Raw genomic sequence first — 25,188 nt, 5'->3', positions numbered from 1 at the left:
GCGGCACCCGCTGATTAGGGGTCTGCAGGCGGCCCCGGCAGGAAAACGTCCCACAAAAACCACGGGTTTGGGACCGGGAGCGTCACCGGGAGGCCGCCAGGGGATGGGAGGCCATCGCTGGATGGGAGGCAGGGAGGGGAATCACGGGGCAATTAGCGTTCCCTTGATTACACAGCGCCAGCCCCGCTGTGTGCACGGCTCCGGGACGGGCAGGATGTGGCCCACGGTGCCCAGCACACGGTGTGACCAAGCTGGGACCCTCCCGGGGCCATCGCAAGAATGGAAAGGAGAGAAAAAGGGGAACCGGGCACGGCTCGGGGAGCACCCCCGTCCCCAGAGCCATGGGGTCGGGAGGTCCCCGGGGATGCTGGCGGCCACCACCCTGCGGGCAGCCCGCAGCCGGCCGCGGCCCCCCCCGTGCCCCTGTTGTGCTTCGCTTCTCCCTGCCCGACCTTGGGCTCGGACAAAAGCATGCGGAGGAGAGGAGGACGAGGAGGAGGAGGAGGAGGCCGCACATGGCCGGGCGGCCTCCAGCCTCCCCCTTGTCGCGTTTTGCTCCGATTTCTGTGCTTTGGGGCCAGGACACAAGCCCTCCTTCCCACTCTCCTCTTCCAGCCCGCCCCCCCCCCCCCGGCACGGCAGCCCACCGCCCCATGCCGTAATGTCGGTGTGACGGGAGGCGGAAATTTGGGGGGCCAGCCGGGCTGCTTCGCATCGCCCCAAAACTCGGGGATGTTTCTGGGAGCCTCCCCTCCCTTCCCGCTCCCCCAGGGGAAGAGGGAAAGGCGCCGGCCACATCCCCTATTGCACGGGCACCGTCCCGGCCCCTTCCTCTTTTTCGGTTCAGTCCTCGCCACGTCGGCTCCAGCGGGAATTGGCAGGAGGTGAAAGCCCAGCACGAAGCCCGGGGCTGTGCCTGGCTCCACCTGAACCCCGCAGCCCCCAGCTCCCCCTTTCTGGGCACAGATTCGGTGTAAAACCTCTCCGCAGCCGCCAGCATCCTCCTCACGCGCTGCATCGCGGCCCCGGCGCTCTCTCATCTCCCTCTCCTCCTCCAAGCCTCGCTCTGCGCTCTCCGACATCAATCCCCGAGGTTCTGGCTCCTTCCTATTGATCTCCTGGGAGCTCCCTGTGATTTATCAGCACCTCCTGCAGCAGGGCTGAACGCCCTTCGCTTTGCGGAGCTCCACGCACCCGGCGCCGGTGCCCCCAGCCCGCTGCGTCCCCCGGCACGGGCAGGCTGTCCTCACACCCAGCATCTCCCCCGCCCGAGGCAAATTATTATTTTACGTCGTGCTGGAAAACGGCAGAAATCCACCATTTTCCATCCCCAGGGGATTTGGCTGCGGGTGTTGAAGAGGGCACGGGAGCGAAGCCGCCTTCCCCCCGCCGAGCCCTGCTGCTTCGCTTGACCTTGGCAGCAGGAGCTGGCCCCACTGTCGGATCTGTTTCCTCCCAAGGCCGTTCCCCAGCTCGGCACGATCACAGCAGCACACACAGAGCCCGCTCAGCCGCCCCGTGCACCCTTGGGGTTTGCTCTCCCCCGGCAATGGGATGGGGCCGAGCCGAGCCCTGCGCTTGGCAGAGCCCCCCGCAGACCCCCCGGTGCCGGGGGTATTTCCTCCAGCTAAAAACAGAAGGGGAAGAGAAAGAGCTGACGCTCGCCGGGCTTTCTCTGCAAGTGTCAGCCCTCTGACAGCGCTCATGGGGGGGGCCAAACCCACCGTGGTGCAGCCCCGGGGGGAGCTTTTCCCTAGGGATGCTCCAGGGTTTTGCCACCCCGCTCCGGCACAGGTCGCACGCACCGTGCCGTGCCGCCCAGGGTCTTGTTGACTCCTTAATTACTTTGAAAATCGATTTTTCCCACCGGCTGGCAATAAAGGCGGGGAGGCAGCTGGAGGGCTCGCTGCCAGCGCCATACCTAGGAAATGAAGCGGGGACGGGGATGGCCGAGCGCCGTGAAATTCGCTTTGATCTCTGCTGGGCTTTGCTGACGGCAACACGCAAAGGGCACCCTCCGTCCGGGGCTGGAAGAGATGGCCCGCGGAGGCAGGGGGAGAGCCCTGCCTTTGTTTTCGGTGCTGGAAACCAAGGTGCAGTGAGCACGGGTGTGTGTTGGTGTGGGCCAGCACCCTGGGTGCCACCCAGCACCCGGATTTTGGAGACCGCCCGTCGCAAAGCCCGCCGGTGCGGGCACCCGTCCCCGCTGCGTTTTATTGCCCTCTCAGCCCCTTGCCCCAGAAATTTCCACCTCTCCCTCCAGACGATATTTCCGAGCCTGCTTTGGCTGGTTTCACGCATTCCTGCTGGCAGCAGATAAGATCTCGAGAGAAAGTTAAACAAGAGCCGTCGATGCCGTGCGCTAATTGTCACTCCCCCGTGCGCAGCCGGCTCTTCACCGGGTCTGGAGGAGTTTTCCCGGGGTGGGAGCAGACCCCACCGTGCTCACCCCATCCCGTACAGGTGTGCCGGGACCCACGAGGGTTTGTGCATCGCCCTCCCGCTGCCTCCGAGGAGGTCAGAAGCCTCCTGGTCCAGCCTTCACCACCGTGGGTGCCCCCTGTGCTGTTCCACGCAGGGTTCCTGGCCACGAGCTGGTGCCCACCCCATGGCTGGAGGAGGATTTGTAGGAGATGACCCAATCCTCGTCTCGGTGACCGCGGGGCTCTGCCAACACCGCTCCGTGGCCATCGTTTTGTGCGTCGGGTTTCCCTGCCAGCCCTGGGCTTGTTTGGCCGGGGGGGGACGAGCAAGAAGAGGAAGCGGCAGCAGCCAGCCGCGGTGCCGGGAATGAGGAAGCCTCGGGGCAGCCACGTCGAGGGGTGCTGGGGGGACAGGGAGGAGGGTGAGACCTCAACCACGTCCCAAAGCACCGTGGTGCCCTGCCCGGACCCGTGCCAGGAAGGGTTTTCTCCTGCCCAGCTGGGTCACCAAACACGGGGCATCGCCCCGCAGCCAAACCCAGACCTCCTCCCGCGGCTTTGCGCTCTGCAAAAATAAAAATAAAATAAAAAGAGGAGGAAACATCGCCTCCTGCCCTGCCGAGCGAGAAGGAGAGGACGGGATGGCGGGGAGCAGAAGGCAGGGGTCCCCCGTCCTCGCCCACCTCCCCGGGCGTGCGTTTCGGTGACCACCGAGGGGCCGCTGGACGCACCGAGCCGGCAGCTCTCGCGCCGCCGGCGGCCCCGGGGAAATCAGCCTTAAATGGCAAAACCTGGCTGCAGCGTAACCAATGGGCCCGGCCGGGGGAAGAAGCGGCGGAAACAGGAAACCAAAGAGCAGCCGGGGCCTCGTCGGCGGAGAACGACGTCCTGCCTTCCTCCTCCTCCTCCTCCCCGTCGGCCGTCTGTGCGCCGACAACACACCTCGATGCCGTCCTTCCCCTCGGCCCCGTGTTTGTGCCCGGCATCCTCCCTGCGCCCCAGGCACAGGGGGACAGGGTCTCATGGGGTCCCTGCCCCATGCACCCCTGCAGGACCCCCAGAGCGAGGGGCAGGGCAGGAGAGGAGCCCCCCGCCCCCTGCTCGGTGCTGTGGCGCGGTGCTGGTGATGCTGGCTTATCCCCGGGGGGTTTGGAGGTGCCCCCGGGAGTCCAGCAGCCCGTAAAGGGGAGTCGCCGGCGTGCCTGGGTGGCTGCTCTCCCTTGGGTTTGCCAGCAGAGGTGGGCGGGGGGGGGAATTGCCTTGGAGGACATCGCAAATTTCCACCCGTCCATCAGCAGGCAGCTCCTGCAGCTTGCTCCGGCCTCAAAACGCAGGCGACGCCGACCCAGCCAACACCTGGGAATCACCAAAACCAGCCATTTATCGGCCATCCCCTGCCTCTTTTGGGGTTTCCAACACTTTTCCTGCACCGGGTCAGATCACACCCGGCCCGGGAGCCGCACCGCGCTCCCTCTTTCCAGCGAGGTCCCTCCGCGAGCGCCCTGCCAGCAGGCTCGTTAGCGGCAACGTGTCATTAAAGCAGCCGTTCCGGGGGGAATTGGCACGCGTTCGGGTATCACCCTCCTCCTCTCCGGCCCCGACGGGACAGAGCAGCGTGAGAAGTCCTCCCGCCTACCCGGCCGATGGGCAGCGGCTCCCGTCACCGCAAGGGGAGAGATGCGAAAGCGGAGGGCGATGCTTGGACACATCAAAAAAAAAATAAAATAAAACAAATCTCAGCAAAGTCACGCTTATTCCAAAACCCACGCAGACGGCTGCCTCCCTGCGGGCCCCGCTGGGGCTGGGTTTGCTGCGTGTAGGGCCGGTTCCCGGCTCGCCAGCCCCGCTCCCCACCCCGTCTGGCCGGGGACGGCAGCACCCGCGGCCGTGGGAGCGTTTCCTGCTGGAGAAGGAGGAAAGCCACCCAGCAAGTGGCTCCGGGTGGATTTAATCCCCGTCAGATGTCCTCTTCTGTGAACTCTGGGTGATTCTTTTGAAACCGTTTCCGTGCCTGGGTAATAAGAGGTGTTTCCAGCCTGGATGCCCTCCGCCAGCTGGGGAAGCGCCGTCCCCTTCACCTCCCCCCTGCGCTCAAACAGGGCACAACCGCCCCAGGGGACAGGCACCCCAATCCCATTGCCCTAAACCCAATTTTAAACAACACAACGGGGCTGTGAGGACCAGCAGAGTGGCCCCAGCAGCTTCCAGCTCCTTGCCACCTGGCCAGAAGGGTTTCTCACCCGGGGCGGTGATTTCCACCCCTGAGGGCGATGCCAGCGCCAGCTGGTGCTGTGCGGTGCCACCGGCTCACCTCCGAGCCGCTTCCCCTCGTCCGAGCCCGCAGAAAAGCCCATGGGGACAGGGTCTGAGGGTGCAGACCCGTCTGTGAAGGTTTTCCTCACCTTCATCCCCACGGAGGACTGCCACCCTCCGTCCCTGTGGCTGCAGGGGACAGCGCGGTTCCCTCCCCTCCTCCTCGCCCTGCTCTGTCTCCTCCGAGGGCTGTCCTGCAGGGGGATGAGGGCACGGGGAGGGGTTCTCCAGCTGCTGGGGATGCACAGCACCTTTCTGGGGCAGGGGAGGTTTTCTCCATCCCATCGCAGCTGGGTCTGGAGCTCGGCTCTGCCAGCCCTGCTCCACCACCCCTTATTTCTGATATTGCGCATTTTGGGGGGGGGGGGATGACGAGGAGAAAACCATTTTTCCCCATGGGTTTCCCTCCCCCGGGGTTGCACGAGCCCTGCCTCCGGCCAAAGCCAGCAGCTGGGTGCCCTCAGGGACCTCGGGGACCCGTCCCCATCACGCCGTTCCCACAGCCCCGGCCTCTGAAGGCTTCACCTTCCCCGCGGCGCAGCAGCGCCTAATGACAGGCGAAGGATGGTGCCACACCTGCGGAGAGCCATTTTTGGAAGGGCACCGGGGGAAAAGGAACGATTCCCATGTTGCTGCTCTGTAATTAGCATTAATTACCGGGGCTTGTGAAATCTCTTCCCCATTTACTCCGGGCAGCACCTGACGGAAACTGTGGGAATCCCATCCGGCTGAGTCAGCTGCGGGGGGATGAGCCGGTCCCCACGGGGCACGGGGCCAAATTTTGGGGTTCCCCCCCCCCCCAGCTCCGTGGGGATGGGGTTTGGGCATCGGCAGCCTCGGGGTGCAACGGGGGCTGCAGGGCCGGTTATGACACCAAAGGACACACCGAGCTCATCCATCTCGCCCTTATTAATGAGGTGCTGAGGTCTTCCCTACCCAGCACGTCCTGGGGATGGGGGGGGGGGGGCTTGCGTGTGCCCCCCTTTAAGCATCCTGGCTCGTCCCAGGGATTTAATCACCCTGGCTGCCAGCCCTGCCTGCACAGGGGAGCTGCAGGGCTGTCCCAACACCGCGGTCCCTTGGGTGCCCCAAACCCAGCCCGTTCCCTCCAGCAACGCCCCGAGGTGTTATTAGAGACCGGGGGAAAACCCACCCCGAAAACCTAACCCTGAGCAATCCACCCCATCACCGCCAAATGGCAGGGTACCACCGGCTGAGTCACTTATTTCATTTTTTATTTATTTATTTTTAATATTAGTGATTTGAATGAATCAGGGCGTTTCGTCATCCGGAGCCGCTTCGGAGTCATCTCACCCTGCCCCGGTGACTCCTCGGTGGCCCAAGGACACCGCCAGCCTTCCCCTGCAGCCTCGCCCCTGAACCAGCAGCGCTGAGCTTATAATTAAAGGGAAAGAAAAGGATGGAGGGGCCCTGCCTGCCCTGGGGGGGCTGATTTCTGCCCAGAAACTCCAGGTACCCCCAGCATCCCGGAGGTCACCCCGCTCACCGCCCCTCAGAGTGGCGGCGGGGGTCCCGGGGGGCAATGCCCAGGTGTCCCCATCCCGCCCAGCTGTGACCCCCCCCCCCCTCCACCTTGGGGTGGCCGTGTCACCCAGGCGGGACCCCCGTCCCTCTCCCCGGGGACCCGGGCGTCCCTCAGCCTCCCAGTTGACCTAACCTCCTGGCCATAAATGGAGAGGTTTGAGAGCGCGTCCCGGGGTGGAGGAGGAGGAGGAGGAAAAAAAGGAGAATAATGCCAAGAATGCAGGACACAGCGCGAGGAGCGCGCTCCCGGCCCCCCTGCGCCGGCTGGGGGCCGCGGTGGCCACCCCGGGGAGAGGTGGCATCACCTCCTGTCCCCGTCCCTGTCCCCAGCCCCGACGGGCACCCAGGAAGGACAGCCGCTCTCTGCTTTTCTCTCTGCCTTTCTCGCCAGCCGCGTCCCCTGCCGTGCCGTCACCTCCCAGCAACGGGTCCCTTTGCAAACACGTCCCCACCCCTGTCACGTTGTTGTCCCCTTCGCAGCGACGTGCCTCCCTGCAGAGAAGCAGCCCCCCCACCAGGCACCCAGCCGGTGGGAGAATTGGGGATGTTCCCACCACAGCCCCCCCGAAAGCCCCCCGGAAACTCCAGCCAGGGTGGGGCCGTGCGCGGGACGGGGACCCCTCTGCTCCCACGTGCCCAGCAGGTCCCAGCTGCTCGGGCATCCCCTCCGCCCTCCCCAGGGGTGCTGCAAAGGGGAAACTGAGGCACGGGGAACCGCAGCCTGAGCTTGCACCACGCAAATCCCCCCGGGCTGGGACAGGGTGCGGGATGATGGAGCCGAGTAAGGGGACGGGGATGAGACGGGCACCCAGGGTCTCGCCTCCCCCCGTGGCCACCAGCCAGCCGGGGAAGCCACGCGGGGCCGCAGGGGTGGCCTCCGAGGCGGGTGGCACGGAGCGGCCAGGCCTCCGCTTGGGGCCGCATCCAGCTCCTTAAAATAGAAAGCGAAAACACCCGGCTGCCCCGTCCGGACGGGGAGACGGGGGGGGGGGGCCCATCCACGCCTCCGCACGCCGCCACCGCCTCGCCACCCACCCACCCTGCTCCCGTCCGCGTCCCCGCTGTCCCCAAAGGCGGCGGTGGCAGTCCCTGAGGTCAGGGTGGATCCCTTCTGGGTTCTGCAGGAGAATTTGCTCCGGCCGGCTCTCGCTCAAATCCTCCTTAAAAGGAAAAACAGGCGGCAGGTAGCACTGCCAAACTTAGTCATCCCCAGCCCGGCTGGCTGCTGCTGGCGGCTCCGTCAGCAGCCATTTCCTCCCCTCGGCGCGGGGGGGACGGGGAGGAGCGGCCCAGCCCCGTGGGGAGCACCCAGCGGGGACATCGCCACCGCCGCCGGGGCAAAGGGCCCCGCGTGGGGTCTGCGGGGAACGCACGCCCTGGGGTGAGGCCTGGGAAAAGCAGCGAGGTTGGCACGTGGCGTGGTTGTTTTGGTGACAAAAGCGTCACTTTGGGACAAAATAATAAAAATAAGAAGCGGGCTGGAGGGGCTGAGGTGGGAGCGCGCACGGGGGCACCTTGGTGCAGCTGGAGTTGGGGGGGGGGGGGGGGTTGAAGCTCGCTGTCCGTGGGGCAGGCGTGGGAGCCCGCTGGAAACACAAGGGGCTGACAGCACCGGGAGAAAGTCCCGGTCCCAGGCTGGCAGCGGGGTGACCCCCGAGCTGTCCCCTCCTTCCCTGCCATGCCCGGGAGGGGACGTGCCACGCGTGGGCAGCACCAGACACTGCAGCACCCCGCCTCCCCCGGCAGCTGGATTTTGTCTGGGATCCCACTGCTGAGTTTTCCCAAACCTGACAAATCAACCCCCCTGAGAACCACCAGCATCCTAAACCCCCTGCCCTAAATCCCCTCTTTTGCAACCCACTTCCAACATAGGGCAGAGGGAAACACCCGCAGCACCCGGTGCTCGCAGGAACTCAGGGAACCCATCACCCGCTGCGCTCAGCTGGCACCGGGTTTTATGAGGTTTTTGTGTGCAGCCTGCCTGGCCCCATAAATGATTCACCGGAGAGATAAAGGGACTTGGGAATTTTGCTAACCCTGAGGACACGTGTGGGGCTGCTCCAGTCCCAATGCTGGGTACCACGGTGGGGCCGTGGCGTGGTTACGCTGCCACTTCGTGCAACCTGGGCTCAGGATGAACCAGCAGAGTGTGAACGGGCTAGGGAGCACCAGCGGTGCCCGGGATTCCCCTTCACTAGTGGGGAATCAAACTGTGTGGGAGCACCCAGACCCCTTGCTGGGATGCTCACTCCCACCCTGAGCTCAAATCCTGTGGGATTCGTGCTTTGTGCTCACCAGCGATGCACAGACACAAGGGATTGGCCCCGGAGAGACGCAGCCTCCCCAAAAGGGAACCCAAAACCCTCCTGCTGCCAGAGCAGGCAGCAAAGCCCCCACCGCCGGCTCCTTTGTTCGTCTCCATGTTGTCCACCCTGCCCAGGGCTTGCAGAAGCTGCAACACCCACCCGAGCCTCTGCAGAGCGCGGCCGGGCTGCTGGGTGGCAGTGTTGGGATGCACACTGCGCTGCGCAGGGCCGCGCAGCACGCACGGGCGTGCACCACGCAGGAGCGTGCACACCGAGACGTGCAGGAGCGTGCGCACACCACGGGGCACAGCGCAGAGTCATGCGCCGAGCTGCCTGCTGCACCAGGGGCTGCACGCTGACGTGCACACGTCCCGGGGACTCGCACGCTCCGAGGTGTGTGCAATGCACAAAGAGGTGCACGCGCCAAGGTGCGCGCTGCACCAGGGATTGCACGCACTGACACACGTTGTCCAAGGAATTGCACGCTCACTGCACCAGGGATTGCACACACCGACATGCACGTTGTACAAGGAATTCCGAGGTGGCTTCTGCACCAGGAATTGCACACCCTGACATGCACATTGCACAAGGAATTGCATGCTCACTGCACCAGGAGTTGCCCTCTCCAAGGTGAACAACACAGCTTTGAGCACGCAAAGGTGCGTGCGGCACGGCGGATTGCACGCACAGACATGCACGTTGCACAAGGGTTTGCACACTCCAAAGCGGGACCACGAACTGACCAGTCCCGCCACGTCACCCCTGCTCCCCACCCAGGCCCTTGCTGCGCCCTGCAAAGCAGCAGCCACCCCCACTTCACCCCATGGGATCTGCGGGGGGCCCCGTCCCTTCCCTGGCTGCTGGAATCCCAGCCTCAAGCACAGTTTTTTTGGATGCATGCATACGCCTGGTTCCTGAGCTCTGCGTGTTCACCCAGGACCTCTGTCAGCAGGGCTTTATTCTCCTGGCTGCCAGCCGAGCACCTTCGTTAAGGCAGGGCTGCGTGATGCTGCAAGCCAGGAACACCACGTGCATCCCCATGGGCACGGCAGGGCCGCCGGGCAGCAGCAGCAGCGGTGGTGGAGCTGCAGCCCCTTCCCCAGCCAGCCCGGGGGCCTCCCAGCTGCAGCGGCGCGGGGCCGGATGCGCAGACCCAGGGCCCCTGCGAGGCGGTTTTGGGTTTCAGCACAGCCCCTCCGCCCGCATTCCTGCTTTCCCGGGGGCCTCCCTGCAGCCAGACCCTGAAAAAGCAGGGAAAGGCCCCCCTGCACCCCGGGTGACGTGTCCCCACGGCTGCTCGCCCTGCGACGAAGCATGGAGCAGCCCGAGGTGCCGTGACTCGGGGAGGTGAAGCCTTCGCTCCTGCAAGAGAAGGCCCCCCCAGCCCCTGCTCTTCCCCAGCAAGGCAAAATTCAACTCATGGCTCCGAACTGCAGGTCCCCATCCCACCACGGGGACCCCGCAGGGAAGATGGGTGCCCACACATGAGGCTCAGGACCAGGCTCTGAGAAATTGCCTCCGTTTCCCCCAGATGGGGGAAGATGGCCACGTCCTGGCTGGAGAGCACCCTGCATGCTCAGGTACCTCTGTGCGAGCCACTCAGCCCTCCCGTGCCTCAGTTTCCCCATGTGCACAGCTCCTTCCAGCCCCACCAGGGACACACAAAGCCCCAGTGCAGGAGAAATGGGTGCAGATGTACCTACAGAGAGGGGCAATAGGCTACAAGGGCTCCCAGGCTGTCCAAGAGCCCAAACCCCACAGTGACCCCAGGAGCAGATGGACCCTCCTCCCAGAGGGATCCTGCTTCTGCTGGGGGGTGTTTTGCAAGCACACAAGACAATACCTGACATCCCTGGGGGGGCCATAAAGCCATTTGGGGACTCGAGTCGGCCCTTTCTGCCAGCTCCCCCATTTCCCAGCCCCGTCCCCTCGTGCAACCAGCAGAGGCCGGGTGGGAGGCGCGGCGCTAATCCCTGAGGCCCCGTTCCTAATCCTGACTAATGGACCCTTTTCACCTCCACAATGGGGTTATCCATCTGGAAGGCCATCTCCGGGCTCAGGAAGCCACAGCTGGTGCCCCCCCCCGCCTCCAACCCCAAACTGCAGCCCCTTCCCTGAACCCAAATCCCACCCCACTGCGTGCCGGGATGGACCCTGTCCCCGTGCTCCCTGCTGCACCCACCCCAACAACCCCAGCCCCACCAGGCAGCCAAACCAGCCCCTCACCTCACCAAAACCCCAAGCCATGGGCTGCAAAATGCCCCCCAGCCCCTCCCAGCCCTTTATAGGGAGCTCCCAGCTGGGTCCTTTTACAGCTCAGGGCTCGTAGCCACAGGCGGCTGCACCCTTAAAGAGCTGGGGCCCTGCTCTGGGGGGCTTTGGGAGGGGGACCCCTGGTCCTGGGGGGGCTTGGCCTCTATTTCCCTCCTGGCTGAGCCCTCTCACTGCTTCAGGGGAGGTCTGCACACAAATCTGCACACCCATGGGGCGCAGCCTCTGCGGGGACAGGGGTCTCTGTGCCCACCCCCTGCAGCAGCAACCTGTGAAAGGTGCCCATGCCCCGGCCCCAAAGCTTGAGCTCTGGGGAAATGCAAGCACGAGCCCCCTCCTCCTCCTCCTCCTCTTCATCTCCCATCCTCAGCAGCTTCCTCCAGGCCCGGGCAGGAAACGCCGACATCCTCCCCGCGGCCCTGACTCATTTCCAGCCGTCCCAAGGCTCCTCCGTTCCTCCCGGCCCCCTTTTGGGATGCGCCGCGCCCGCTCCCGTGTGATGCTGCACGGGGGTGGGGACCGGGGACCCCATCCTGGCCCTGCTCCCACCAGCTTTTAGTCCCGAGGGAGCAGCCTCAGGATTGGGAGTGGGGCATCTCTGCCCACCAAACCTCCCTCAGCCCCATCCGTGGGGTCTGCGGCCGGGACGGGGCAGCGCTGGCGGTGCTGGGGCTGCAGGATGCCACCAGGATGGAGCTGGGCCACCTCGCCCGGTGGTGCTGTGCGGTCGGGGCCGGCTTATTTTGGCGAGCTGCGTGGGCAGGTGCTGGCAGCACGCTTTCGGCTGCGCTGCAAATTCTTCCGCGCCGGCTCCTCGCTGCAGCGGCTGGTGGAGGAGGATACAGGGATGTGCAGGAGGCAATGGGGACCGTACAAAACCCTTCCTCCCGACCCCGCCGTCGGGGCTGCAGCAGCTGGTGGCTGTGAGGGGTGATGGCCACGGGCCAGAAATGTGGCCCTTCCCTGCGTTTAACTTCCCCAAAATCATGTTCTCCCATGGGATGCGCCGGGATGCCCCCGTCCCCCATGGGACACGGGGACACGTCGCTGCCACCGCTGTCTCCCGTTTAACATCCCCATGGGAAGCCCCCGGCACACGACCTGCAGCTCTGGGACCCCCCCTCTTTGGGCTGCCCTTTGTTCTCCTGTTGCTGCTGCTTTTTTTTTTTTTTTTTTTTTCCCCCCCTTCCTTAATTCCACCTAATGCAATTTTAATGAGGCCAGGGCGCCTGCCAACTGTTGGGAGAGCCTCCACCGAGGTTCCTGGGGGCAGCTGGCAGCGAGGCCGGGGCTCCCGGGGTGTCCCCATCCGTGTCCCCCCCCCCCCCCCCCCCCCCGGCAACTGCCAGGAACCGCAGCCTCTGCCAGGGGTTTGGGGTCTGGGTGCTTTGGGGGAAGCCCGAAATCTCGCTGGGATAGAGGAGCTGAATCACCTCCTGGGTTTGTTACCAGCTCGCGATGCTCCTCGCCCGTTACATCCCTGCTGGCGGGTGCCGCGGTGCGTGGGGTGTGCGCGAAGGCGTGACACCCACTGTGCTGCCGGGGGGGGGGGGGCGGCTCAGAAATACCCCGAGCCCCACGGGATTGAACTAAATACGGGGAAAAATGCAAAGGGCCCGCCCCAGCCCCACGGCTGAGCCCCTGCGGGGGGTACCTGCGACAGGGGGCTTCCACCTCGCTGCCACTGCGAGGGACACGCGCAGCCCCGGGTCCCCGAGGAGCCAAACCTGATCCCTGCAGCAATGCCCCCCCCCAAATCCTTCCAGCAGGGACAAGGAGGGTGCGAGGGCTCTGCAACCTCCTCACCAAGCAAGGGGACACCAGGGGGTGAAACCAGCCCTCCTTGCCCCCATGCCTGTCCCCAAGCCCCGTGTTCAGCCCGATTTCACCAGCCGGGCCAAAAGCTCCGCGACTTTCTGCAGGCGAAGCCGAGCCGCAGCGAAAAGCACCTGAGGAAGGTGCAAAAAAGCGAGGGCAGGATGGGAGCCAGGCCCCAACCCGCGTGCACCAGGGCTGGGCTTTTCCTCTGGGCTTTTCCCCAAGCTGGGCTTTGTGGGAAGTCCCAGCAGGGTCAGTGGCCATGCTCCAGAAACCCCCCATCGTTTATGGCCTCATCCCGGGGCCGGGGATGAGCTCCTGTGGCCTCAGCAGCTCTCGGTCACAGCAGCTTGCAAATGCAATACAGAGAGGGAACGGCAGCGCCTTTCTTCCTGCTCCATCACGCACAGCAGCTCGTGGGAGACGGTTTGAACGCTGCACCCCCCCAGGCCAGGGGGCACCAGTCCCCCTTGGGGACACCCGGGGACATCCCTCTGCCCCGCTGAGCCGGCAGTGCCAGCCAGCGCTGGGGAGAAAACTCTATTATTTTTTTTTTCCCTGCATAATTGCCTTTTTTTTTTTTTTTTTTCCCCCTGCTGAGCAGAAAGGCCGCTTCTTTCCCAGCCTCGCACCATCTGCCCGCTGCGGCAGGAGGAGGCAGCTGCGGGCCTGGGCAGCTGCACGGCCCCCACGGCCGGGTCCTAACGTCCTGCTGCTGCTGCTTGCCAGGGCAAGAAGGAGAAAAACCACCCCTGCCTCGCTGGAGAAGGAGGGTTTTGCTTCCAGCCCGGCCGTGGGGTTGCTTCTGGTTGCAAGCGAGCTGGATTTGGGGCAGGGGCAGGGGCAGGGGCAGGGGCAGGGGCAGGGGCAGGGGCAGGGGAAGGAGCAGGGGCAGGGGAAGGAGCAGGGGCAGGGGCAGGAGCAGGGGCAGGGGCAGGGGAAGGGGCAGGGGCAGGAGCAGGGGAAGGGGCAGGAGCAGGGGCAGGGGAAGGGGCAGGGGAAGGAGCAGGGGCAGGGGCAGGGGAAGGGGCAGGAGCAGGGGCAGGGGCAGGGGCGGGGGAAGGGGCAGGGGAAGGAGCAGGGGCAGGGGCAGGGGCAGGGGCAGGGGCAGGGGCAGGAGCAGAGAAGACAAGCAGACTGGATGGGAACCAAACCCCCTTTGCACCGATCCCGGCTCCAGCTCTGCCCCGGGGGGTTGTGCCAGCAGCCCCCGGGCAGGGCGGGCGGCTGGGTGCAGCCGGCAGGCAGAGGAGCTGCTGGAACCAGTACGCCCAGTGCAAAACCAGTGCAGCCTGGGGGCCTGTGGAGGTGGGGGTGGGTGCAGTCGTTCCTGGGGATTGTGCCAGCGGCTCCTTGTCCCGCTCCAGCCCAGTTCAGCTCCCTGATCCGGCTGGAAAACACCCACATCCCTCCGTTTTCCTCCGATTTTCTGCCCCGCGGCACCGCTGCCACCCCGCTCCCCACCGTGCCCCCCAAACACGGCCCTGTGCACACACAGGGACCCCCCCATGGGGTCCCCCTGCTTTGCCACGTCCCTGTGTGGGATTCAGCACGGCTTTGGGGCCACATCGGCACTCGGACACCCACCGAGTCCCCTCCCCAGCCCTCTGCCACCCCCTGCTCACAGCGGCTCTGCGGGGGGGGGTGGGGTGGAAATTGGGGGTCCCCCAGCCTTGGGTGCCTGGCACGGGGCATTCAGATGGCTGGGGTGGGGTTGGGGGCCACAGCACTGCCCCCCCTTTCTCCCTGCTGTCCTTCAGCCCTGCAGCATGGCCAAGGTTGGGGGGGGGGGGGGGGGGGCACATAATTGGGGAGGGGTGTCTGGCAATGTAGGATGAGTCTTGCAAGGAGATGGGGTCTTGCAATTCAAGGGGGAGTCTTGTCTTATAATGGGGGGGGGGGTGGGTCTTGCAACACACTGAGGTCTTGCAATGCTTGTGGGGGGGGGTCCTGCCATGCAGGGGGGTGCTGTGCAGTGTGGGTTTGATCCTGCCTTTCAAGGGGGGGCTCATGCATTGCGAGGAGGGGGTCTTGCAGTGCTGAGGGGGTCTTGCATTATGGGGGGGGGGGCACTGCAGGACGGAGGACTGTTGAGATGAGGGGGGGGGTCTTGCAACGCCGAGGTGTTCCTGCAGCACAGGGTGGGCTTTGCCACGCAGGGGGGTGTTCCTGCAGCGGGGGGGGGGGGGGGGGGGGTGGTCCCGCCGCACAAGGAGGCTCTCGCTGTGCAAGGAGGGAGCGTGCAATTTTTTGGGGGGGGGGGGCTCCTGCAACGAGAGGGGGGGGTCCCTGCGAGGCAGGAGGGGGCTGCACAGGGGGGGCGGGGGCTCGGAGGGGCCGGGGGCGGCGCTGCGGCGGCGGGGCCATATAAAAGGCGGCGGGGCCGTATAAAAGGCGGCGTCGGGGCCATATAAAAGGCGGCGTTGGGGCGGCAGCGGCGGCAGCAGCGGCGGCGGCAGGATGACGGCGAACGGGACGGCGGAGCCGGTGCAGATCCAGTTCGGGCTGATCAACTGCAGCAACAAGTACCTGACGGCCGAGGCCTTCGGCTTCAAGGTGAACGCCTCGGCCGCCAGCATGAAGAAGAAGCAGATCTGGACGCTGGAGCAGGACGGCGAGGACTCCAGCGCCGTGCTCCTCAAGAGCCACCTGGGCCGCTACCTGGCGGCCGACAAGGACGGCCGGGTGAGCTGCGACAGCGAGGAGCCGGGCCCCGACTGCCGCTTCCTCGTGGTGGCCCACGGCGACGGGCGCTGGTCGCTGCAGTCCGAGCCGCACCGCCGCTTCTTCGGCGGCACCGAGGACCGCCTGTCGTGCTTCGCCCCCGCCGTCTCGGCGGCCGAGAAGTGGAGCGTGCACCTGGCCATGCACCCGCAGGCCAACCTCTACAGCCTGGCCCGCAAGCGCTACGCCCACCTGGGGCCTCGCCGCGACGAGCTGGCCGTGGACCGCGACGTGCCGTGGGGCGTGGACGCGCTCATCACCCTGCTCTTCGTGGAGCAGCGCTACAGCCTGCAGAGCTGCGACCACCGCCTGCTGCGCTGCGACGGCCGCCTCGTCCCCGCCGCCGAGCCCGGCACCGCCTTCACGCTGGAGTTCCGCTGCGGGAAGGTGGCTTTCCGCGACGGCGAGGGACGCTACCTCGCCCCGTCGGGGCCCAGCGGCACCCTGAAGGCGGGCAAGAGCAGCAAGGTGGGGAAGGACGAGCTCTTCGCCCTGGAGCAGAGCTGCCCGCAGGTCGTGCTGCGCGCCGGGAACGACCGCAACGTCTCCACCCGGCAAGGTAGGGGATGGGGACGCGGTGGGAGAGGGATGGGGGCATGGAGACAGAGGGATGGGGGCATGGAGACAGAGGGATGGGGACATGGGGCGGTGCGCCCCCGCGGTGCTCTCGGCATCACCCGCAGCCCCCAGCCCTCCGGCACCGTCTCCTCGCCATCCCCTGCATCCCTCGGGAGTTGTCGCCCCCATGGGCACGGCCCCGTGACCCCGCTCCCTGCATCCCCGCAGCATCGTTCCTCCTCAGCACCCCCACATCCCTGGGGCATCGCTGCCTCCGTGGTGCCCCCCCTGCACCCCCCCAGCACGGTGACAGCCCCCCCTTGGGGCAGCAGCGACCCCGCAGGGTACCCCCTGCAGCCCTCCGCCATCGCCATGTGAGGGGCTCTCCCCCCTTGAGCCCCACGCATGCCTCCCTGAAGCCCCCATCTCCCCACAGCACCCCCACCATGGCTCCCTGGGGTCCCTCCCCCCGCCCCCCCCACATCCTGCCCCAGCCCCCTCCCACATCCCTCTCCCTCCCCCTGCACCCCCCCACCCCTCCAGCACCCCCATCCCTGCAGCGTCGCCTCCTTGGGGTGCCCTGGGGGGGCGGGGGGGCACACATTGAGGGGCTGCCTGGGGGTCAGAGGGGATCGGGGGGGGGTTCCTGGGGTCTTCCATTGCTGGGGAGGAGGCAGAGCAGCCATCCACCGCCTCCTTTCCTCCGGAGCTCATTGTTCACCAACAAAGCCCTTCCCAACCCCCCCCCTCCCCAAGCATCTCTGGGCCACGCAGTGCGGGGCCCTGGGGGTCTGCGGTGCCCCCCGCGTGGGGCTGTGCCCCCCTGATAAATGGGGGGGGGTGTGGGTGCCACCACCCCCCCCCCCCCCGGCGCTGGCAGCAGTCCATAAAATGGCTTCGCCGAATCTCTCGGCGGCGCGGGGCGGACGTGACCTACATGGAGCCGGCACAAAAGCGGCCGTGGTGCTGCCACCACCGCTCTCACCCGCCCCCACGTCCCCACGTCCCCTCGTCCCGTGGGCGAAGCCACCGCGTGCCCCGATCCGTGTGGCCGCGCGCCGCCGCTCCCCGGGCACGAGGCCACCGTCGAGCACAAAGCGCGGCCGGCCCCGCGCCTGGTGGGTGGGTGGCGGGACCAAATCCCACCTTCGGGGTTCGGAGAGGGGCTTTGGGGCGCACGCAGAGAAGCACCATGCCCTAAAAAAAACGAGCCCACGGCAGGCAGGGAGATGCTGGAGCAGCCGCAGCGTGGGAGCCGCGGGGCACGTCGCCGGCGTGCCAAGTCAGGCCGGCGCACGCCGGGCGCGGGATCGGTGTGAGCATGCCTCGCCGCGGCACAGCCTGGGTGAAAAAGCACCGGGGGAAATTTTTTTTTTTTTTTTTTTTAATTATTTATATATTTCAAGGTTGCAGCTTAACCCTTATCTGCGCGTGGGCAGCGACCTTGCAGCCTTTCTCCTTTCGGAGAATAAATCCTGCGCTGCCAAGCGGCTCCCTGAAAGAAAGAGATTGCTGCAGAGGAGACGGGCAGCCGTGCCCGGGCGCGGGGGCTCGGGGGGGAGGAGGAGGAGGAGGAGGAGGAGGATGGCGATGATGGCGATGGCGGCGCGAAGCTGCCGCAGCGCTGTGGGGGAAGGGTTGCTGCAGCCCTTTGTCACCGGAGATGGGAAAACCAGATGTGGGGCGAGGTGCAGGGCTGGGGGACGTGGAGAGGGGGCTGCGCTCGCCAAGCCGCCCGGCTTTGTGTGCTGCGGAGAGGGGGGAGCCAAATCTCCCCGGCAACAGGGGTCTCCCCGCTGTGCACGGGCCCTCTCCAAGAGAAATAAAGAGGGGAGGGGGCACAAGGGGAGAACGGGGAGTGGGGGGGGGGGGGGGTGGCTGCAGCCACCCAAGCGCCCGCGTTCCCTGCGGAAGCGGAGGGAGCTCATCCTGCGTGGCGCTGGGAGCGGCACCGCCTGGCTCGGGTCCCTTTTGGGTTTCCGCCGGGCTGCCCCTGCCCTCCTGGCAGGAAAGGTCCCTGGGGTAATGGGCAGGCAGCCACCAAAACACCTGGCCAAGGAAGCATTTGCAGTCATTTCTTGTCCCCCCTCAAGCCCTGGTAGCCCTGGGGGGACACGGGCAAATGGTGTCCGTCTGTCCGTTCCCCCAGCAGCAGGATGGGGCATGGGGAATGCGGCTGCATCCTGCTCGCTGCGCCTCGGTGGTGCTCAGTTTGGCTTGGAGCCTCATCCTTGGGATGGCCGGTGTCACTGTCCCCCATGTGTGGGGTGCTGGGGACGCTGTGACCCCCCCCCCCCCCCCCCCCCGCCATGAGGTGGGTGCCTGGGGCTGGGGGTGGCCCCGCGGCTCCCAGCGCCACAATTGATGCAAAAATTGTGGCTGTGCCCCTGGGGGTCCTGAGCCCCACTGCACCTCAAAAAGGAGCCGGGGTGTTTGTGAGCAGCGAGCAGCTTCCTTCCCCTGCTGAATGGCTGCGGCAACAAAGGGCCCTTTGTGGCAAGGAGGGTCCCCGAGGGCTCGCTGCGCCCCTGCCAGCCCCCCCTGCCCGGGGAGCTGCGCCTGGGCCGGGGAGGGGGGAGAGGGCGCGAGGTGCTCGGAAGCGAGGCGTTTTTGGGGAGGGGGGGGTCCAGGGGGCAGGGGGAGCCCCCCCGCAGCACGCAGGATGGGCAGGGGGGGTGAGGAGGGGCTGCCCCCCCGCTGCAGGCACAAAGCAGGTCGAGATGAGGAGCAGCTCCTGGCTGGAGCTGGGGACACGTGGGTCACGGTGGCAGGGTCTCAGCTGGGGGCACCGAGTGGTGTGTTGGGGCTGGGGGATGCTGTGGAGGAAGAGGATGAGTGTAGGGGAGGATTTAGGGGGGGGGGTCTGGGTTTCACCCCTGCCCGTGACCTGTTGCAGAGCTGCGCCCCGAGGTGCTCGGGCAGCCCTGTGAGCTCTCCAGGCTGTTTTTCCTGGACAAAAACTGGCTTGGTTTGCCTTCCCGGGGTAGCATAAGCCCGCCTGAAGGAGATGCCCGGATGGTGGCTGGGCACAAGGACTCGATGGATGGGATGTGCTCCTGCTCCTGCACCCACGCTCACCTCCAGCCTCCGCCCCATCCCCAGGCAGACGCGTGCACAGGTCCCCGCAGCAACCCCTTGGTTTTCTCCCAGGCTGCAGGGCACCCACGCAGGGATTTTTTGGGGGGGACCGGCGCGCCTCTCGCCCCCCCCCGAAGCGCCGCCCTCCGGCCCGTGCTCAGCCCCCTCCTGCCTCCAGCTGTAATTAGCAGCCTTGGCAAGGTCAGGGAGAGGCACGCTGGCTCCAGACTGACTTTACCAGGAGCGTTAATTAAAGCCTGCCTGCAGCAGCCACCGCGGCCGGGCGCTGCGGGAGGGCGGTGCGGGTGCCCTGGGCTGCAGAAAGCGGGGGACACGTGGCCGGGCTGGGAGGAGGACAGGGGGACACGACGAGGGCGACATGGCCGGCATCCCGCCATCTCCCAGCTCCTCCCCGCGTTTCTCCAGCCCTGACCCCCAAACCTTCAGCTCGGGCTCAGTTACAGCCCTTTGAAGCCTCCCCATAATTGCATTCCTTTCTGCTGACTCGGCGTAACCCAACCCCGCGCCGCTGTCGGGCTGGGGGCGGTGGGAGACCCCCCCCCCCTCGCCGGCGGGCCCCGCGAGGCGCAGCCGCTTCCCCCGCCTGGCACCGGATAAAGCAAAACCTCCCCAAAATCCCTGCTCCAGGTGGGAGCGCGGGGCTCGCCGTGCCGGGGGCGATGGCGTGGCACCCGCCTGCTCCATCCCTGGCCCGTCCGTGGTGCTTTGCAGCATCTCCCAGGCTCCGTGCTGCGTCTGCAGGCCGAGGAGCTCACAAGGAAATGTGGCATGGAGGGAACGCCATCACCCCAAGGGGCTTGGGCATGCAGCTGGCGGGGTGAGCTGTCCCTGTCCCCAGTGTCCCATCGGGGACTGGGCGCTGCAGCGCCTGCTGAGGCTGAAGCAGGGCTCGTGCCGTGCCGGGAGGCACTGGGCTCGCCCGGGCAGGGCTCAGCCTCTGCTCACAAAGGCTTTCTTGGCCGGCGCTCGGCTGTCGGTTACACGACTCTCAGCAGAGCCAGCGTGGGGCTGCAAGCAGCTGGGCTTGGCGCTGCCTTCCCAGCGGGAGTGCAAAATCAAAACCAAATGTTCCCCCTCCACCGTGCGGCGCGGGCTCCTCCGAGCCCCTGCGGGGCAGCGCGGGGCTGCCACGCTACGTCCTGCTCCTCCCCGGGAGCAAAAACCCGGCCCCGTGGCACCAGGCAGGGTTCGGCACATGGGGATGGGGCCGGGAGCGGGGCTGCTGGCAGCACCGTGATGGTTGAGCCAGCCCCGAGCTCTGCCCCATGCTTGGCCCCCCATTTTTCTGGGATGGAGTCCTGGGAGCCAGCAGAGCCCTGGGGAGGTGCTGGGGGACCCCTGGATGGGGAGAAGGTGGCGCAAATGGGCAGCATTGTGGAGGTGACAGGACAGTTTGGGCACGGGAGATAAGATTAGAGACTACAAAGAAAAGCCTTCAAAGCCTAATCCCTTTAGAAGGGGGGGTGGGAGGCTGATATGCAAAGCCCGGCTGCTCCGGCAGCAGCAGATCCTGCCCGTCTGGCGGGGCCCTGCACGGAGGGTTTGGAGATGCAGATCCAGCGATAGGAGGCCACCAGGTAGCCGTGTCTGACACAGCTTTGGGGGAAGGCATTTCCATTTCAAAGGCCGAGAGCCGGCTGGTGCTGGGGTGCCCCTACAGAGGTGGCGCCTCCTCCTCCAGCACCTTGTGGGCTGCCCTGCGTGCCGGGAGCTGGCACCAGCACCATGCGTGCCTTCAGGGACTGGGTGCACGATGGGCCTCGAGCCCATAACACTCATGAAACAGAGCAGAGAAGGGGATATTTTCAGCTTGGAAAAGCTCAGCCCAGCCTGTGCAGCCAGCAGGACTCCCGGGGAAGGGGCCGCATCCAGCTCCCTCCCCGAAACCCAACCCGGCCAGCTCGGCTGCTCCGCTTCGGCTCCAAGCTATGGCTTGTGACTCCCATCCCAAAAGTATTTTTAGGCAAAAAACCCGCCAAGCTGGAGAGCTCTGCCTCCCAGCATTTGGCCCCGGCAGCCCTGACTAAGCAGGTTTGTTGGGCTGAGCGCCTGCGGGCAGATGTGCTTGTGGCCAGGGGCCAGCGGTGGCCCTGGCACCAGACCCGGTGGCCACGGGGCCGGCCGCATCCAGCTCGGCAGGGCTGGGGTGAGTGGGGTCCCTGGCCCAGGGGAAACCCCACCGTGAGGCACCATAAGCTCCAAAATGTCCGAAACAGTCTGAAAATGGTGCCCAGGATGGGGGCAGCCACCGGCTGCCGGGTTGTGGCCACAGAGGTGAGCAGGGAGCTCATCGGTGGCACAGCGGCCTCGGCTAAGGGCTTGAATAACCCGGCTCTCACCTCCTGGAAAACAAATAACAAACTAAAAAACAACCTACAGCCCTTTTGCATGTGAAAATACCCAAAATTGTCTTCGTTTTGCTGTGCTGGAGCCCAAGAGCCCTGAGCTGGGGCTGGGGCTGGCTCCACGCAGGCTGCAGCGCTGGGTTCTGGCCCTCTCCTTGAGCACCCAAATGGAAACCTGGGTTTGAACCCCAAATGTCACAGGGGAGGCCACGTGTTCAGGCGTCGCCAAATTGAAGCAAGAGCCGGTCATGGCCCCAGCAGCTGGGTCTCCATGGGTTGGGGTCCCTGTGACATCCTCCCCCCGGCACCCCCTGACCTCCGTCTCCATCCCGCAGGGATGGACCTCTCGGCCAACCAAGACGAGGAGGGCGACCAGGAGACCTACCAGCTGGAGATCAACAAGGACACCAAGAAATGCGCCTTCAGGACCTACACGGGCAAATACTGGACCCTCACCTCCAACGGGGGCATCCAGTCCACCGCCTCCACAAAGTGAGTCCCTGCCTCGCGCCCCCGGCCGCTTTGGGGACCCGCTCGCGTTTCTGAGGGGCTCGCCCCAAAATGCTCCCCAGCGAATTCCCTGGAGAGCCGGGGCTGAGCCTGGGCTCGCCCCCGCAGTGCTTGGGAAGTCCCTTGGGCCACGTCATCCTTCCCGGCAGGCTGGGGCAGCCAAAACGCTTACCCTGCACTTAGAGCCGGCTGCTGGAGCCAGCCGAGAGCTGGGCGGAAAGGCCCCAAAGTGCCTTCAGCTCCCTGTCCCCACAGCCGGGGGCGGAGGGCTTAACCCGGGCGGATGCTGCAGCTTCCCTCGTCCTGCAAAACCCAGCTGGATCAGGACACCCTGCTTCTGAACTCACGGGGGGTGGTGTTTTTGGGGGGTCCCCGATCTGGCACGTCCCCCTGACCGCACGCTGTGCCCCCGCAGGAACGCGAGCTGCTATTTCGACATCGAGTGGTGCGACAAGCGCATCACCCTGAAAGCCGCCAACGGCAAGTACGTGACGGCCAAGAAGAACGGGCAGCTGGCGGCCTCCATGGAGACAGCGGGTAAGGGACCCCGTGGGGACCCCAGCCCTGGGCTGGGACGGCAGCGTGGATGGGATCAGGGGTGTCCCCAAGCTTGGCACCTCACCCCCGTGATGCTTGGGGTGGGTGAGAAATAGCGGGGGCACGTGCACCCTCCTCGCCGCTGGGTGCCCTCCCGGGGACCAGGCTCCGTGTCCCCAGGGCCTCATGCTGCTCTCCCCTCCGGCGCAGGCGAGACGGAGCACTTCGTGATGAAGCTGATCAACAGGCCCATCATCGTCCTGCGCGGCGAGCACGGCTTCATCGGCTGCCGGAAGGTGACCGGCACCCTGGACTCCAACCGCTCCTCCTACGACGTCTTCCAGCTGGAGTTCAACGATGGAGCCTACAACATCAAAGGTGAGGCCACGGATTCGGGCCGGGGGCTCCGTGCACGTCCCCATCCCCGTGGTCACCGCCGCTGGGGGGTTGTTGGGGCCGGGTCCCCGCGGTGGTGGCAGCTCACGGGGTCCCCTCTGCCCACAGATGCCACCGGGAAGTACTGGATGGTGGGGAGCGAGTCGTCCGTCACCAGCAGCAGCGACACGCCCGTGGACTTCTTTTTTGAGTTCTGCGACTATAACAAAGTGGCCATCAAAATCAATGGCAAATACCTGAAGGGCGACCATGCCGGGGTCCTCAAGGCATCCGCCGACGCCATTGACGCCTCCACCCTCTGGGAATATTAATGCACTTTAGCGTACCTCCCATTGCCAACTTTCCTTTCCCCTGTCTTTTTTTCTTTTCTTTTTTTTTCTTTTTTGGTTCGGTTTTGTTTTGTTTTGAATTTCTCCTCTCTGTAAAAGGATTTTCAGACTGGCTTGCCCTCCCCTCCCGCCGTAGAGCCCAGCGCCTTGTGTCGGAGGTGGGTCCCCCCCCCTTCATCCCCGTGAGAACTGGATAAGTCACCCGGCAGCGCGCGGTGCTGCCACCTGCACCTGGAGGGCTGCCGAGGACCCTTCCTTGCCCCGGCCTCGCTCAGCTCGGAGGCTGCCGTACCCCGTCCTGGCCCCGAGCATCACCTCAGTAGTTTACTTTCCTCTCTGCAACTGGAAAAAAAAAAAAAAAAAGGGAATAAGGTCATCTCCGTGCTCTCCTCTCCATAGCAGTGCCGGTGCCACCTCACCCTGCACTGCCAGGGTCCCCACGGTCCCCGTCCAATCCAAGCCAGTGGAGACCCCTCCGCTGTCCTGTCCCCAGCTGAGGCACGAGAGGTGACCTTACGTGCTGCAGTAGGGCCAGCAAGCTGATCCCCTCCCCAGCTGTGCAGGTGGCACACCTGGAATCGATTTTGGGGTGATCCCATCTGGAAAGCCCCAGAAATTCATCTCGCTGCCACCCTGCGCTCTTCTTCCTCCTCTTCCTCCTCCTCCTTGGGTCGTCCCTGCCCCTCGCGGTGCCCTGGTGCCAAAGGAGCTGCGGTGCCCAGGAGGGGACAGAGGTCGGGGTGGGGACACACGGAGCAAACCCGCACCGGGGGGGCTCCAGCGCCGGCCCCCCCGTCCCCATCAGCGTGCGGGGCCATGTACCCCTCCAACGGGCACAGCCTCCCCCGGGCGCCGGCTGGAGGCAAGAGCTGCAGCTTTCAGTTTACAGAATAGAAAAGTTCCTTAGCAAACTTTGCACAGTGATATTTGCTCAGTACTTTTTTTCTTTTCTTTTTTTTTCTTCTTTTTTTTTTTTTTTTTCCTCATACAAATACTGGAACAGCGAAGCGCATCCCTGGATGCCCACCGCTGATTTAGGAAGCGCCCCCGAGGAGGGGCAGCTCCTGGTCCACCAGCCCGCGGGGCACCTCGGCTTCGCCAGCATGCCATCTCGTCCTTACTGGAAGCAGAAAAGAAAAAAAAAATAATGACCAAAACAGTATTTTTGTTAGTATCTATTTATATATGCTCTCCATGGCACTGTGTTACCAGCTGTTGTCTGTACTAGGTCTGCATTAGCGTGTAACGGTGTGAGCGTTCGTGACGGGTGATGCTGAAGTGTCCTCGAGGGTGTTGAAAGGCACTTTTATCCTTCGGGTGGCCGCTCCCCACACCACGGAGCCTTTTCCCCGCGCCCCTCGCCCCACGCCAAGGGTGCTCACGGCGTCACCGCTGTGCCAAGACGAGGCCGGTGCCTGCCGCAAGCTCGGGGCTCGCCAGCCTTAAAGCCGTGCTGCTGTCCTAGGGACAGCCTCCGCGGGAGCTTGGTGCTAAACTCTCAGCTCAGAGAGCGACCGACCTGTCCCCGGCGAGGGCACAGCTCGCAGACGGGTCCCTCGCCGCCACGGGGTCCCCGCCGGGGCCCTACCTGGGCTCCCAGCCAGGCGCCCTGGAAAACTCGCCCGCCCGGGGCCGAAGGTGCCTCTCGAAGGAACCAAGTGTCTTGATGAAGCCCCGAGCGACCCTGTGACTTGGCACACACTTTTTGCTGGCCTTCACACCCGCTGTCTCCCCTCCTCCCTGGCCCTAGTCGCAGTTCAATCCGTGTCCCTCCCGCTCCGGCTTCTCCCGTGTGACGCTAGGTCGACATCTCCCCCCCGTCTCCTCTCCTCGGGTGTCGTGACTCTCCGAAAACATCTCACTCTGAAATTTAAGTTTGGGGTTCGTTCGTTTTTTTTTTTTTTTTTTAATTATTATTATTTTTTTGTAAGTGCCATTTGTATAACTTAAAAGAAAACTAGCTTCAAATGGAGAAAAATGAATAAAAAGAACCTGCATTCGGACCCGAGCGGTG

General features: G+C 65.2%; 1 protein-coding gene across 1 annotated transcript; it reads left to right on the top strand.

The window, feature by feature from the left end:
• The first annotated feature begins 15,077 nt into the window (after positions 1-15,077).
• On the top strand, positions 15,078-25,177 carry FSCN1 (fascin actin-bundling protein 1). The gene is made up of 5 exons (XM_035563503.2): positions 15,078-15,959; positions 21,738-21,894; positions 22,328-22,449; positions 22,660-22,827; positions 22,954-25,177. The coding sequence occupies exons 1-5, from the start codon at positions 15,137-15,139 to the stop codon at positions 23,154-23,156; spliced, it is 1,473 nt and encodes a 490-aa protein (XP_035419396.1). The 5' UTR covers positions 15,078-15,136; the 3' UTR covers positions 23,157-25,177.
• Positions 25,178-25,188: the final 11 nt, after the last annotated feature.

The sequence above is a fragment of the Cygnus atratus genome, chromosome 15, assembly GCF_013377495.2.
Source record: "Cygnus atratus isolate AKBS03 ecotype Queensland, Australia chromosome 15, CAtr_DNAZoo_HiC_assembly, whole genome shotgun sequence".
Taxonomy (NCBI): Eukaryota; Metazoa; Chordata; class Aves; order Anseriformes; family Anatidae; genus Cygnus; species Cygnus atratus.
The sequence above is the reverse complement of the archived record's forward strand: the minus strand, read 5'-3'. Positions and strand labels throughout refer to the sequence as shown.